At 43.8% G+C, this 16,949-nt stretch overlaps 1 protein-coding gene across 3 annotated transcripts in view; it reads right to left on the bottom strand.

Annotated features, from left to right (window-relative positions):
• Positions 1-7,914, bottom strand: part of LOC106807902 (F-box/LRR-repeat protein 6-like) — a 14,460-nt gene extending 6,546 nt beyond the window's left edge. The window contains exons 1-7 of one of the 3 annotated variants that reach the window (XM_014810408.1): positions 7,600-7,914; positions 7,173-7,371; positions 6,757-6,882; positions 2,183-2,308; positions 1,879-2,031; positions 1,514-1,596; positions 1,211-1,367 (exon numbers count right to left, since the gene is read on the bottom strand). In XM_014810408.1, the coding sequence (XP_014665894.1) occupies positions 1,211-1,367; positions 1,514-1,596; positions 1,879-2,031; positions 2,183-2,308; positions 6,757-6,882; positions 7,173-7,371; positions 7,600-7,904 (1,149 nt within the window). In that variant the 5' untranslated portion in view covers positions 7,905-7,914. The remainder of the gene's footprint in view (positions 1-1,210; positions 1,368-1,513; positions 1,597-1,878; positions 2,032-2,182; positions 2,309-6,756; positions 6,883-7,172; positions 7,372-7,599) is intronic. The other 2 variants (XM_014810409.1, XM_014810410.1) reach the window with 2 other exon arrangements.
• Between the last annotated feature and the right edge of the window lie 9,035 nt (positions 7,915-16,949).

The following is a 16,949-nucleotide window of genomic DNA, read 5'->3' as shown; positions in this document are numbered from 1 at the left end:
ATAACCGGCCAACATTCATCACCAACTACACACACGTATGTAACCGCACACATCGATCCAGCCCCACCTACACACAGTAAAACGCCACATGCATCGCCTCCGCACTACACACGGGCTTTAAATGCGCAACTGATCCATCATGTCCCACTACACACAGTAAACGCAGTCACATCATCACCACGTGACACACAGTGTAAACGCCACACATCATCATGTCCAGCTACACACATGTAAACGCACACAATCATCACCAACTACACTACTTGAGTAAACCGCTTACACATCATCCACCACTACACACAGTAGACGGGCACCACATCATCAGCCCACGTACATTGCACTGGAGTATACGCACACCATTCATTCATCCCAGGCTACACACTGGGTATATACACACGATCATCACCAACTAGCACACAGTGTAAACGCATCACATCATCAGGCCCACCTACTAACGCAGGTCAACGGCATCACTGATCATCAGTGCCAGCTACGCACGGTCGGGGGGTAAACGCACACGATCATCACCAAACTACACTACATGTAATACGCATGCCAGGGCGATCATCACCCACTTGACACACAGTAAACGCACACATCCTATCAGCCCACTGACACGACAGTAAACGCTGACACATCATCACCCACTACACACAGTAAACCGCACAGCATCATTGTCACACTACACACGGTAAACGTCCACAGCATCATCGAGTCCAACTACACACAGCGTAGAGACGCTTACACGATGTCATGCGACCCACTACGTACACCTAAACGCACACATCATCACCCACTACACACGATAAACGCACACATCATCACTCACTACACACAGTAAACGCACACATATTCACTAACTGTGCACAGTAACCACACACATCATCACAGAATGTGCACAGTGAACACACAAACACACACACGCATACACATCACTAACCCTGCACAGTAGATAAATACATCATAATCAAACGTGGAGAGTGAATAGTTGGTTCATCGCCATCTGTGCACAGCAAATGCACGTATCATCTCCCATAATACAAGTCCCTCATGCATCAAAATTAAGCATCTCACTGATGTTATTATCTACTATGTGTTATTATCTATTCATGTATTATATACCTGGCAGAGTTCTGCCAACTAAAGTATAACCACATTAGTACAAAGAAATTTTTCCACTTAAGCAAGCCTAAAAATCATTCTGACTCACACTGGCTATTATCTGCTCCAATGTCGTGTCTGTGATGCTGCAGCGTGATAAGTAGAGATACTCGATGGTCAAGCACGACAGAAATAGGAGCGATTCAAGGTTGAACACGCAATCTCGGATGTCGAGTAGTCTCAATTTGCGAGACCCTCGTAAAAACCTGGCAGAAAAAGGCAAACTCGTCTGCAGTCCCATTAACCCGTGCATTCGGTATCCTCTACATCCAGCTTTTTCCATCATGAATGCATTTTCTCTTTTAAATTTGCTTTATTAATATAAGAGAAGAACGCTTCCTTCCTTTCCTACCTGAAGAGAAACTGGCCGTTGTCGTTAATCTTGTAGCTGGGAATTGTAAACTCCTCAAGCTCTGCAAATCCGCACCACTGTGACTATAGAAATATAACCAAACTATGAACTACAACATTTAGACAAATACACAATAAAAAATGTTGTGGCTGAATTACATAAGGAAGCACTAGGTATTTACTATATATACTGGGCTATTTTTATACTTTTTATCAACAATACGCTTAAAAAACGTACTCAGTAACAATAGAACAAATACATGACAAAAGAAAATGAGAAATTTTTTATCAACAGAACCATAAAAACGCACTCAGTAACAACAGGGCAGAATAATATTAGAAGAGCTGCATTTTGTGAAGTGCTACCTCAATATGATTGCCAGTCGCTGTGAGTGCTGTGTTTGCTGCCCTGAACACCTTCAGACGTGGACAGCTAGCCTGGAACTTATCAATGTCTATGTTTGCCCAGCCATAACTAGGGTTTGATATGTCAACCAACACAAGGTTTGGACAGTAGGCCTGAAAAAAATATGAATCAACACTTCTGCCTACAATGTATAGAGAAAATGTTAATTGGCTATCTTCTCAACTTATATGGCAGTTAATTAAGAGTAAAGACAATTAAACATTTTTGATGTTCAGCAAGTTTTATATGACTAGCAGTACTCACCATGAGATAAATGATGATCTTGGAAAGATTGCACAAACACCCAGCAAGCCTGATATCTTCAAGATTCTTTCCTTTCACCTCCAGTAGTTGCTTCAGAGCATTTTGGTATTTCCTTTTGGAAGCCGACTTTGGAGAGAAGCAAACAAATGTGTTATGCACGAATTATTAGTAGTGTTGTCATATTACTTTGTTCAGACATAGGTACGAGGTAATCACTAACCCATGCATAAACAAATAAATGCAAGTATGTGAATGTGTACGATATGTCACTACAATGCTTCAATAGACATTTTCACGTTGTCCCCTTTATAGATGGTGTATAAGCTACATGATAGCATGAATATATGTATTCCTTATATGAGACTAGCTGCGGGTACCCGCTGCGCTGGGTAAAATCGTGCTACTAATTCATAGTACTATAATAATGGGACAGAATAGGAACATTGGGTAAAAATCGACAATAACATTGCAGACAATATATAATATTTTAGAAATGAGTGTAATAAGATAATAAGAATGGGAAAAACGAAAAAACTGTTACGTATGACATTTATATGACAGCACAACCGAACTTAGAACCCCTGGGACATAATAGTAATATGGTGTAAATGACAAAAAGTTATTATAAGAGCATGTAGGAATGGGTTGGACTTTTCATTTGAAAACCTCTTGATAAAGAATGTTTTTCGTCTTATTCTCTGGTGCAAATATGTATATAGAGATTCTTGGCGTCTCCAACTCTTGAGCTCCCCACGTACAGCTATCCATTTGTGAGATCGTAGCATGAATAAAAGATATAGTATCAGGAGCTAATAATTGACAAAATTGTCATTATTAGCTGCTCATAGTATAGATAGAGACACGCAACCATGCACATTGAAATGAAGAAATTTTCCTACTGAATCAGAAACTGCATAGCTTTCGAATGGTACAATGCATTTTGAGATCGTAGCATCTGAACTGAACCTCTGAGCTGAGTGAGTACTACTTCTGAACTGTGGAAACTGGTGCTGGTTGTGTGTGTGTTTTAGTATTGGTTTCGGTTTCACAATACCAGCAGCCGGATGAGGTGAGAGAATCGATTTTTCTCTGTGTGGCAGCACTGTACAGTCAGTGCTGACATTGTTTGAAGATTCACGAATTGACGGGTTTTCCACGGATTTATCGTTGAGTTTGACGGTTTGACAGGTTTTTTTCATCTAGGAACACTCCCCGGGTATAAGAGATGGCCCTGTGAAAATTGTATCCAGATCGCTTGGGGCGGTTGGCCGCCTATAGGGAAGATACATAACATACATACATACATTACATACATACTATACATACATACATACATACGAACTCAATATATATTAGACTAGCTGCGGGTACCCGCTGCGCTGGGTAAAATCGTGCTACTAATTCATACTACTAATAATTGGACACAATAGGAACATTGGGGTAAAAATCGACAATATAACATTGCACACAATATCAATATTTAGAAATCAGTCTAATAAGACAATAAGCATGGGGAAAAACTGTTACGTATGCCATTTATATGACAGCAGAACCCAACTTAGAACCCCTGGAACATAATAGTAATATGGCTGCAAATGTGAAAAAGTTATTATAACAGCATGTACTAATGGGTTGCAGTTTTCATTTGAAAAACCTCTTGATAAACAATGGTTTGGGTGTTATTGTCTGGTGGAAATATGTAGAGATTGCTGGCGTCTCGAACTGTTGAGCTCACCACGTACAAGCCTATCCATTGTCAGATCGTAGGATGAATAAAGAAATTGGGTATATAGTATAGATAGCAGACAGGCCAGCGAGTGGGGTCTGTGTCCATTGCAGGGGCGGCGCGTACGGGGGGGGGCCGGGGGGCCCGGGCCCCCCCACTTTTTTGGCAGAAAATATATGTCTATATGTATTTTGTATGATTGGAAAGAAATGCAAGAAAAGAAAGAGGGAATAAGGAGGAGAGGAAGAGGGGAAAGAGCGAAAGAGAGTGTTTATCCACATTTTCATCTGGCCTACTGCGAAAATTACAAAGTTTGACGAAGTCCCTCTAGCCTTACTCTATAGCAAACAGACATGCACACGCGCCGTATTTACCCCAATACCGTGCGGACTTCGGGGCCTGATCCTGTGCTTCGGAGGCTCGATCGAGGGGTCGAAATACAGTACCGTAGGCCTACTTGCATATGCAGGCCCGTAGCCAGGGCGGGTTCGGGGGGATTCGAACGAACCCCCCCCCCCCCCGACCCCCTCCCCCAAGCCAAAAAAAATAAATTTGGAAAATTTGCAAGAATTTCACTTCAGGTCGCTCCATTTTAGTGTAATAATTGCAAAATCTCCATCGTGCGGGAGGGTGAACAGTGAACACCCACCTCCCACACCCTCCCTCCGCTCGGTCGCTTGGCTCCCTCGCCTGGTCGCTTCGCACCCGAGCAGGGGCGTGTACAGGGGGGGTCCAGGGAGTCCGGACCCCCCTTGCTCGCGCAGAAAACGCATCTGAGGGGGTCTAATTTGAAAAATTTTCTGGGGGAGGGCCCCCCAGACCCTCCCTTCGCGTGCTCGCAACTTTGGGTTACGGTTAGACCCACCCCTGGTACAAATCCTGCACACGGCCCTGCCGAGCAAATTACCAACATTGAAAAACGAACCCCCCCCCAATATAAAGCTAGCTACGGGGCCTGCATATGCACACATTGTACTTATACTGCACTACGCACGCGTACGCACAGCTTAAGTACGCGCAGCACGCAGAGCCTAACGCACGCTGATAACGCAGAGCCGGTATACCGGACCGTACCCAGGGTACGTTCCGGCAGTAACCTGGGGTACATAGACCCTATGAGCGTTAGTTTTATGTATATATTTTATATAGTTCCTTTTATTTTTTAGTTTAGTTTGCCACTTTAGTTCTTAAGTCTTTTTAATTAATAAATAGTTGCTGTATTCTTTATGTAATACTAATATCCTAGCAGCTTGGGTTTTTAAAGGCAAAACTGTTGTCAGCAACATGAGATAAACTAAAAGATAAAAGCTAGTCGAGTGATGTTATAATTAAGTGTTTAAATATCATTCAGCAATGTTATTTTTTGACTATTACCAGGTTGAAGAAAATGGAAATTTCTGTACGCCCTGAAAAAGATTCACTATTTCATATTCTTTATTCCTATTACATGTATTCATATTGATGCAAATTATATACTTCACTATAGTAGACATGTACATAAACATGTACTGAAAAGGTGTTATTTTCCGTTTTTCTTCCATTTAAAAATTTGAAATTTTCACCTTCCATGTGCACCAGATCGCTCCATTTCAGTGCAAAATTGAAAAAGCTCACTGCCGTGGGAGGGGGATCCCCCTCCCACACCCACCCCCGCTTGGTCGCCTGGCTCCCTCGCTCGGGCGCTTCGCGCCCGAATAACTCAGCCCCCCGGCATGGTCGCTTCATTCTCTCAATTGGGCCCCCCCATTTTGAAAACCGTGGCGCCGCCCCTGCATTGGATATTGTCTAGTGAATGCTTGGCGCGCAACATGCACATGAAATAAAGGGATTTTTCTTACTGAATCAGAAAAGGCATAGCTTTCGAATGGTACAATGGGATTCTGAAATCGTAGCATGAATAAAAAAAGTCGATATATAGTATACAGACAGGCCAGCAAGTGGGGAAATTTGTAATTATAAAAGAATGTTTACTCACTTGGTACGCGTCTTTATGCGTTGATGTTTTGAGCAATCGTAATCTCTCACACTATATGATACTCATACTAAACTATAGTGAATCTCTATAAATATTTACAAATCAGTCTAATGAGATAATAAGCATGGTAAAAACGGTTACGTATGACATTTATATGACAGCACAACCCAACGTAGAACCCCTGGAATATAATAGTAATATGGTGTAAATAAGAAAAGTTATTCTAACACATGTACAAATGGGTTGCACTTCTCATTTCAAGCTCTTGATTAAACAATGCAGTCGTAACCACAGGCACTTGGAGCGTTTCAACTGTAACACACGCCGCCGCCATTGCGCGCACACTGACACATAAATATATACACTATATATCCTCCCAGTGCCTGTGGCCGTAACCCCTGAACAGGTTCCTGGTTGTGCCTGTTTTAGTATCGGTTTCGGTTTCACAATACAGCAGCTGATGGAATGAGTGATCGATTTTTCTGTGTGGCAGCACTGTACAGTCAGTGCTGACATTGTGTGAAGATTCACGAATTGAGGGGTTTTTCACGGATTTTTCGGTGAGTTTGACGGTTTGGCAGGTTTTTTTCAGCTAGGAAATCTGGATGCAATTTTCACAGGGCCATCTCTTATACCCGGGGAGTGAAGCGTATGTATGTATGTATCTTCCCTATAGGCGGCCAAACCGCCCGATAGATAGATACATACGAACTCAAATATATATTAGATATACATATGTTCACGATGACAGGTTAGTCTGAGTTTATGCTCACAACTATTACTTTGTCAGTGTAAATGTGCACATCTAAGTACACATTTTTTGGGAAATAGATGACCGTCGTCTCTAATAAAAGGTAAGAACAACCTACTAACCTCTACGTGTGAGAGATCAATTCCTTTGAGATTGTCACAGCTAGTGAGAAGCTGCAGTGTAGTGGGTGGAACCTTGCACCGTGATAGACCAATGCTCTCCAATTGTTTGCAATTTTCTACGATTACCTAAAACCCACATTACGTTTTAGTTTTCCGTACTATTTTTAATCAGGGGCTGATACAACATATACGTAAAAATTCAACCAAGATATTTGAAGTATGACTGACTAATTAGTCTATTATCACTCCTGTGCTAATATTTATTAGCTATATGCATTCATATAGCAAAATATATTTTCAAAGTATTTACATTGTATTTCTGTTAATTATCTATTATGTAGACATGTACCTAATATATACACGGTTATATGTAAATATATTTGAATTATGAATCTTGAATCGACTCGCAAACAAACCTTCAAGGCAGACTCTACTTTGAGATCAGATATTTTCCATCCAGATAGATTGAGGATACGCACTTGCTGCAACCTGTGTTCAGACAGCCACAGCAACCAAGATGCCTGCTTCTTTATCCAACCATATGACAGGTCTACATTACACCAGAGATGCTCATCTGATGCAACCCTGTGCCAAAGAATGCATACTGCAGATACCCTGCAAAAGAATGGAACTGTGAATAGTGTGAGGGGGCAAAGTAGTTGTAGACTCTGGCGACAAGATATTATGTATATCTATAATGTATACTATTATTTCTTCACAGTGACTCCGTTTTTAATCGGGCACAATGTATAATGGTAACCCTGTACAGTTCATTTGCAAGGTATGAAATTGAACGTAAATACCCAGTTCAACGCAACTGGTATTTAGAATTGCTCGGACAACCTGCAAAGGAACGGAAGCGCTCCTTCTGTGTCAGTAACATGCTTGAATATCTTGAACAGTATCTCTGGAGGTACAGCCGATTGCCATGCATTATCTGTTGCTTGGCGGTCAGGTGAAATTTCCTTGCAGGTCTTTGAATAGCGATTGGTACGTTTTTTCCTCGTTTTTTTCTTGGGTTTGACTTTAATAGAAGTCCCATAGTCATCATCTGAGTCGTCAGAAGGCCATGTCTCTCCTTGAGCACTGAAGAGAATTGGTGTTGAGGGTTTCACAAAACCTAATATCCCTCTCTCTCTCTTTGGCATCTTTGAGAGTACCTGTGAAAAATAAGATATGAATTACACAGACGTGTAACTGTTTATAAATGATGCTATATGTTACCAGTGTATTTATTAGCCTGCATCAGTTTTTTTAATGACACAGTTTGTATGAATGCAGAAGAAGAGATTCCTGCACAGCACTGCGCAGTAAATTAAGCCGAGTCGTACTCGATGCAATTAATACGATCGTAAATTAACTCGATGCTGTAGTGAAGAAAGTAACGCTGCTCGCAATTTCGAATACAATAATGGAGTACTGTACATACTGATACACACACCACATTTACGAAGTATGAAGCATTACTCGCGACTCATACAAGAGAACCTAGATCATAGGATTGACAGAACAAATTGTGTAGTGAAGGCCCAAGCTCATGCGCAAAATGGTGCAAAATAAAACCAGGCCTATTGCCCGCGTACAGTTGCCGCAGGCGGCTGCGGCAACTGTGCGCGGGCTATAGAAGGTTCCGCGACTTGCACTAAAAATAGCAATATTACCTACAATCCCGTGCCGCCGGCCATATTGGTTCCAAAAAGAGCGAACACGTGTTGCATGTAATCTGCTGATCTGCACAATCAACCGATTTTACATTGGCTATAGTGTTATTATTGCAATAGATATTAGCAGTAATAAGTGGATCCCGATTTTGCAGACAGGTTTATCAGCTGGTTTTGGTGTGCTAGAATTCGAGATGATTGTGCCGACCCGGTTAATGGGCGCCGGTTTTACAGGGTGTTGCAGGCAGGTATTCAGCGTGGGTTGTGTTAATTGCTAGTTCGATGAGATTGCGCAGGCCCGGTTTTGCAAGCAGGTTTACCATCGTGGGTTTTAGGTGCTCGAGTTCAATGATGCTGCCACACAGTCGGCACATTCGTAGATTGAGCAGATTGGAAGATTGCATGCAACACATATGTTCATAGACTTGAGTTTGTTTACATCGTGAGAGTTCAGAAATTTCACAGATTTTACTGCATCTATTCTAGCTATCAAACGCAGCTTTTTATAATAGCTAGTGTATGCACGTTTGTCGACTGCCTGTAGTGTATGTAGTATGGATAAGTACTTTGATTCACTAGACAACATAGCCAAAGCACGCTATCTCGAGAAAATTGTGTGCATTGGGAATCGAGACCCGTACCAATTAGACAATGCCGAATGGAGTGAGGACCACAATGTTTTCCCATCAAACACACATTTGGATCTCGTGAACTACCTAACATTCCAGCCAAGTCGATTTTATACTCTCAAGGACTTTCAGAACTACAAAAGCCTGGATGCCTACGATCGACTGGTCTGCGGTTGGGTGAGAGGTGTATCTGTCTACATCTATGATGTGAACAATGAGTGCCCCATCTACGTTTTCCGAGCACGTGTTATGCACTCCCAGTCTATGAATATACCGTCTCTCCATCCGTGGGTTATGATGAGAGAAAATGGAACAGTCATGTTGTAGTAGCGCATTTCAATTGTAATTAGATTGGTTTAGGTCTGCGCATCTCCCCCGCGCTCCTCGTGCGCGTTCATTACAGGATTGCTACAGGATCGATACTGACACTTAGGTGCTAGTATCGACGTCCTGGTAGCGTCTGATAGGAGCGTATTTGAATTGTAATTAGATTGGTTTAGGTCTGCGCATCTCTCCCGCGCTCCTCGCTCGGACACTCAGGAGGTGTGGTCGGGAGAGGAGTGCGCGTTCATTACGCGATTGCTACAGGATCGATGCTGGCACTTAGGTGCTAGCATCGACGTCCTGGCAGCGTTTCAAGTGTAGCGGTGCGTGATTGAATTAGTTTAGGCCCGCGTATCTGTATCTCCCGTAATCTCCCGTAATCTCCCGCGCTCCTCGCTTAGAAGCTCGATAGAGCTCTAAGTGGGGGGCGTGTCTGTGGCCGAGAAGGCAGAAGCACTCGAGAGATGAATCCTATCTCTCTCTCGAGACAGCGGGAGTGCGCGGGTCAAAGTGATTGAGTTTAGAGCCGAAATTGAGCTGGCTAATCCGCGGCACTTCACAGCTCGATTGGTTATCACTTCTCGCGCGACACTTCAAAGGGGCTCTCCCTTTGATGTGATATTGCGGGATTAAAGGATTATAGATGACGCACGCGTGACGCACGCGTGACGCACACGCGGGACTCATGTAGGTTACGCGGTCGTGGCTGGCGTATATAAGCCGAGCGCCGGAGAGAGTCGAGGCAGTTGGCTTCACCCAGGCACCGGCAGACACGACCGCGGCAACGACTGTAACCACTCGTAGAAACACAGTAAACGACTAAATCATGGTAACCACTGGCTTTCTTGTATTCTTGGCTCTGACTTAACGTAGTAACATAGTAACTCTATTCGAGCACCGTGAATACGGCGCTACAATGTCAGCGCACTGTAATTGTAAAGCCGGGCTTGGCGAATCTTGTTCACACGTTGCCTCGGTGGTATTCTACATAGAGTATGCTGCACGTGCAAAGAAAACCACCACANGGATCAAAGTGATTGAGTTTAGAGCCGAAATTGAGCTGGCTAATCCGCGGCACTTCACAGCTCGATTAGTTATCACTTCGCGCGCGGCACTTCAAAGAAGCCCTCCCTTTGATGTGAAATTGCGGGATCAAAGTGATTGAGTTTAGAGCCGAAATTGAGCTGGCTAATCCGCGGCACTTCACAGCTCGATTGGTTATCACTTCTCGCGCGGCACTTCAAAGGGGCTCTCCCTTTGATGTGATATTGCGGGATTAAAGGATTATAGATGACGCACGCGTGACGCACGCGTGACGCACACGCGGGACTCATGTAGGTTACGCGGTCGTGGCTGGCGTATATAAGCCGAGAGCCGGGGAGAATCGGGGCAGTTGGCTTCACCCAGGCACCGGCAGACACGACCGCGGCAACGACTGTAACCACTCGTAGAAACACAGTAAACGACTAAATCATCGTAACCACTGGCTTTCTTGTATTCTTGGCTCTGACTTAACGTAATAACATAGTAACTCTATTCGAGCACCGTGAATACGGCGCTACACTAACGTTTACATATTGAACCCCGTTTCTACGAATATGTGTGAGTCACATGCTTTACTAACCTTTTTGCTTCTATAATGAAGTGAAATAAACAAACGGAAACCCCCAGTGGAAAGGATTCCACTAAAAAAGCTGGCAATGGCCTCACTAAGAACAGCACAGACTGGTTCTTTTCTATTCTCGCAGTCGCCACCAGGTGGCCCTATCACGTGGAGTAAAGTAACCATTCAACAAGCGAACGCTACATGGCTCCTCTAAATTAGTACCTCTAATTTACTAGGTATCTGCGTTGGGAAATTAAGGCCATCGAATGTCGAGAGGTTCCCCGATCGGGAATTACTCCTGGTCCTCCCGCGGTATTAATGACACTAATTTATGAATCGGACGGTCATAAGAACGCAGGGGACGTATTCGTTGTCCCCCTGCATTAATTTTCGGGTCGACAATAGCCACCTTAACCTTGCGTATATGACCATCCTTAGAGGGGTATAGTTCAAGGATCCTGGCGATTGCCCAAAGGTTTCGAGGTACGTCCTCTTCTTTCAACATTACCAGCTCACCAATCTGCGCTTCCCTGTAGGCGTTAGAAAGCACAAAGGGATCTCCATAGCGTTTTCCTAGTGCCTTCTTTGCTGCAGAGTAGGCGATCTCGTCACCAAGCAGAGAAAACCCCTGCACAAGCTCCAAGGGCTGCCCCTTCAAGTACTTTAACAAATAATAGAATCTGTCTTCTGGTGGAATCCCTCTCTTCTCGATGAGGAGGTTATATCCTTGCTTCCAGGCTGGGTATTAAAGAGAATCCCCACCGAACGCCGTAGGTTCTGGTGGGGGCAAGCGACTCATCTTTACCTGGTCAATCAGACCTGCCGTCAACAAGTTGCTGGTTTGATTATCTTGAGTTGCAGGCCTCCCATCCTCCATTGGTGGGTCATCTTGTGCCTGATCGTCGACCCATCCTTGACAGTAAGTTATACTTTGAAAACGAGGAGACCTGTTCGAACGTTTAGCCCTGGAGGAGGCTGAATGAGTCCCAGAAACGGAGTCCCCCTGGAGAATGAGCAATCTCTCATGTGTTTGCTTCATCAGCGTCGCGTGTTCTTCCTCCACCTCTTCGATCCTGTCTAGACTTTCGTCTTCCATGTTCGAGGTCGTTCTAAGCTTGGAAAGAGACTCCTGCACTTCCGTGACCTTGTCCACTGCAACCTTGTCTGAACCGTATCACGTTGCTGCTTTATAGCCATGATGACTTCATCGTCAGTCAGAGCGACCCTCAAATTGTTGCCAGCCTGACGCCAACATCTAATCTTTTTCCGAAACTCTTTCTCCTTCAAAATCGATCTGATATTGGAGTCCGCTCTCTGATGGCTTCGGATCTGACCTTGTTCTTCAAACTTGGTTGTCTGCAGACATGATGAGTGTCGCTCTCGAGGAGTAAAGTTTTCACTGAAAGTGTCTCTGTATTTGAAACGTATTGACATTCCGTTTTATTGACATTCCTTGACATTCCTTGACATTCCTTGACATTCCTTAACATTCCTTCCGTAAAAACTGTAACAAACAGGAAAGTCAGGATAATAGATTACCCCGTACATGTCACGATACAATACACTGGCAAATCAGGTTTAGTATTTAAGAAATAACTGATAACTGTTCACATCGTGTAAACTGTTCCGTACACAGGACAGGCTTTAGCAACCTATGGCAATACACAATCTCAAATTCTGCTTATAAATAATCACGCACTGTGCTTCACTGTAAAGCTTGACCTTGAGTGGCTTTGTATAGACTATTCACGCAAGTGGCTGTAGTCTATCAACCGCATCATTACAAGTACTACAATTCACAAAACTTAAACAACTATCCGTATCTTGCTAATTGGTACTAAATGCTATATGAAATTATCCACTGCAAATGAAGACTGTAACGTTTATACATTGAACTCAGTGCTAGCATATTGAACGTTACGTATCGAACATAACATATTACATATGAATACTAACGTTTACATATTGAACCCCGTTTCTACGAATATGTGCGAGTCACATGCTTTACTAACCTTTTTGCTTCTATAATGAAGTGAAATAAACAAACAGAAACCCCAGTGGAAAGGATTACGCTATATATAGTACACTATATATATTAGTGTAAGCGTGCAACAGTCCCGCCGCGAAAGCAATGGCGCCGGCAGCGTATGGTTGGACGTAGAATTTGGACGGAATTTACAGGAAACTGTCGGCAATAATAGGTGAAAGAGAGTATAGAAACATTAAGAATTTGGTAGTAAATAGATTTCGTATTTAGTTAGCGTTACATTTTATTGAAATGCTTCAAGTGCCTGTGGTCCAGTATACGCACGAGCGTCGCACACCCTTGTCTGCCACGTGCTCGGATGGCGCCACTCTCTCGCCCGGCGTGTGTACGTGAGGGCGCAACTCCCTGACCTCCCACATCATTTTTCATATTTATGGGACCCCCCTCCCCCACGCTTGTCTGTGTTGTTGGTAAAACGTTTTACCTGTCGCCAGGAAACTTTTTATTCCTGTTGCTGTTATACTGGTCTTTGGTTTGTATAACGTCATCCCCCTCCCCTAAAATCTCCATAACTCTTTACCCCCCCCCCTGAAATTTCCACAACTCCTCCCAACTTCTCTTAGTATCCGCCCTCGGATACCCCTGATCTTCCTCCCTTTATATCATATGTCATATTCTATGGTCTTTATCTCATCTCATTATTGTTACGAGTTGAAGCTAGGGTTAGTAAGTGGACTCGCGTAGACACTGTACATAGAACTGTTTTACTACGTAAAAGTTTTAGTAACCATTCAATATCTCATCGTCGCTACCCGCACAAACGTCTATTGTAATATTTATGAAACTATATATATTATGCCTAATAGTTAAATCATCTCTATACTAACAATATAATATTCAAAATATATCGCCTTGGTTCTAAACAGCTCCCTGATTACTATATAGATACTGGATATAGGTACTATTGTAATGAGTGTATTACTCTTCTCGTGCAGTGTGTCAGTTGATGTGATCGTATAGTTAGGTATTGTTCTTCATCTTGCGTTGTATTATTAACTGTTTTTAACCCGTAGTCTTGTTTCGTGTTTGCGGTGAAGCTTGAAGGAGATGTCAGATAATGTTCTGTGTTTGATGCGGCGTAGTAGCGAAGATAGCACTAATGATTAACACAAGTAATTTCGTAAGTCCATAAATGAGTTTTCCACGCATAGTAATTTATTTCTATCTATACCACTCAATATGATCTGTAATCGGCGATAAAAATCCGTAACGCACAGTGTCATCTGAAAGAAAAATACAGAGAGATTTCTCAATGCTTCGGACCACCACGTTAGTAAAATAACTCTTGACTCACTCAACAAGAGTCCTGGTTACATCGTTACCTGTGGTTCCGCACCTATGGCTACCGGCACAATGGTTGTGCACATGTCTGAAACGTGCATGGTTTATGACGGCAACATGTATTCGGGGGTCGTCCGCCTCGCTATCATGCTCATTGCGCTTAAGCCGTTGGCTTCTCTGCGCAGAATCCGTGGCCTCTTTGGCCGGCTCCAGCTTTCGTCGTCTGGACCCCAAACTGTTACTGGCACTCATTCATCAGCAAAAATCTTCGTCGACTTCCTAAGTAATACTGTCGTGCCTATATCCCTTAATTACATTAAGTAACACGGACCTGTGAATAATCCAAATTATCCAGGCTGACAGAATAATAATCAAACAATGATCATCGTGCAAACTCTCGCTGGCCCGTTTAAACATGCGCTTACAACACTCACATTGCGTGCTCATGCTGATGTCATGCTTCGTTTTAAATTCAAGCCACCTGAAAAAAGGCTGAGTCGGGAAGGCACGGGCGCAGTGCGCGAAAGAGATACGAAAACCTCTCAACGTTTCGTCCGCTGTGTTTTGCGAAGAGTCCTTTAACTCTGTTCTCTAGGCACACTTTCCTCCCTCTTGTCTTGCTGCGGCGTATACCTAGTGGCATATGTACCATGCCAGTGGGTGCAATTAGATGCGTCTCTCGTTAGAACCGTTGTTCTCTTCTCGTGCAGTGAGCCTTGCTCGCTTTCTGCAGTTGTTATAACGTCTATTGTGACCTGTCAGTTATGCCTCGCTTCTTCACTGCATCGTTATAACGTAATTACTTTACCTGTGCAGTGAGACTTGCTCGCTTCACTGCCGTTATTAATAAACTTTATCTGTTCCTGTGCAGTTAGCTCTTCTCGCTACACTGGCCTCATTCGTTATAAGTTTATCTTGCGCACTAATCTTCCCCTTTTCACTGCCTCTACTGGGATCTGACTCGCTTGGTTCTTCCGTCAAACCTTTCGCCTCCTGGACGGTTGTGAGTCGCTCACCGTCCGTATCCTAACAATAAATCTTCTTCCATGTCAAGGCTTGTGGCTGTACTCTCCGGGCTCCGAGGTATAGATGATTGCGTCATCAGGCTCCTGAGCCTCAATTGTCACTTGCAGGTGGATCCATCGCGTGTGGATCAACTGCACGAGAACTGGCGGCTGCGGTTGATTCGTAGAATCCGCTTAAGCCTGTGTCTTGGGTGTGTGATGCAATGACCGAGTGAAACGTCTTTCTCATCAAAAGTCTCATTGTTGCACCCTCCCTCGTTGAGTGGATATGGCAATGTCGCTGCACCTGTGAGGCTTGCGACATCTTCCTCCCTTATTGTTGTCGGTTACTGAGGTACCTGCCTGCTTGCCAGTTTGTGACAGCTACACTGGGTAAGTTGGTACTCTCATCTTCTTCACACCTTTATATACAACTGGCTTAGACACAGAAAAACTGACCTAAAGTTTGAGGCCTATTGGGAGAGAATGTACTATTCTTTTCAATGGTACCAAATGGCTGCATCCCCGCACTTGCATCGCTGCTGTCTTCTGCACGGGTGTGCTTATTTGGTAGGCAGGGAGTTGGCAAGTCTGCGCTCCACGTCGCTGTTGAAATTTGATCCGCCGTGGTGACCGGGCTGCGCATACGCTAGAATTTGATAGTAGCGTTGATTGCATGTGTGGCTTGATGCCACGCATTGATTTATCATGTCGCTTGCTTACTGTTTCAGTGATGATCGCAGTTTACGCCTCGATTTGTTCTTCATCATTCGTGGCCCATTAGTTACATGTAGATTAGAAAAAATCGTTCAAAATGTGAAAAATGTATGAAAATGGTACACTTGCATACTTTTGTATGCTCTTTCATTTAAAGACAGCGAACACGCGATCCAATTACAACTTGCGGGCGCCATCTTGATTCAAAAATGGCCGCCGTCATTTTCTTAAAAATAGCTATATCTCGGTTAATAATCTTTTGAACAGACTTGAAAATTGACTGACAGACGTAATTTGGGTTACTATTTCTACAACAAACGTGATGCATGTGATCCAGGCGTTGTCGCGCCACCATCTTGGATTCAAAATGCGCCATAAAAATTAACAAACTTTAGCCATATTTCGTTCACGGAAAATTAGGCCCCGAGAGACTTAACAATTGCAGGACTGGCGCCGGCAGGCTGCGTTATACCAGCCGGCCAAGTCGACACGTGCGTATCCAACACGCGTTGGAACGATGGAAAAACATTGCATTTATCGTGGAGTTCTAAACACGCATTTTCAACGTTGCTCGTTCTGCAAGTAAACGCGACGTGGTACACCAATCAGTTCAAATATCACGCGCGCGCAGCACGCACGCAGCAACAACAGATAGCCTATTTACGACCGCGGAGAACGCAACGCCCGCACATAACGAGATAGCGTATATACGCGCCGGAGCACGCACGCACATAATGGTACCTATACCGGCAGCGCAGAGCACGCCAGTACATACAGGTACTTATACGGCCGCGAGAATGCGCATCGTACATAATAACAGAAGCATATATATACGCGCTGCGAGCACGCAACGCACAATAACAGGTTACCTATACTGCCCGCTGAGAGCGCACGCAGGCACGCACATAAACAGGATAGCTATAT

This window comes from Priapulus caudatus, unplaced genomic scaffold (genome assembly GCF_000485595.1).
Source record: "Priapulus caudatus unplaced genomic scaffold, Priapulus_caudatus-5.0.1 Scaffold241, whole genome shotgun sequence".
Classification (NCBI taxonomy): Eukaryota; Metazoa; Priapulida; class Priapulimorpha; order Priapulimorphida; family Priapulidae; genus Priapulus; species Priapulus caudatus.
Note: the sequence above shows the minus strand (reverse complement) of the source record. Positions and strands in the feature narration are given on the sequence as shown.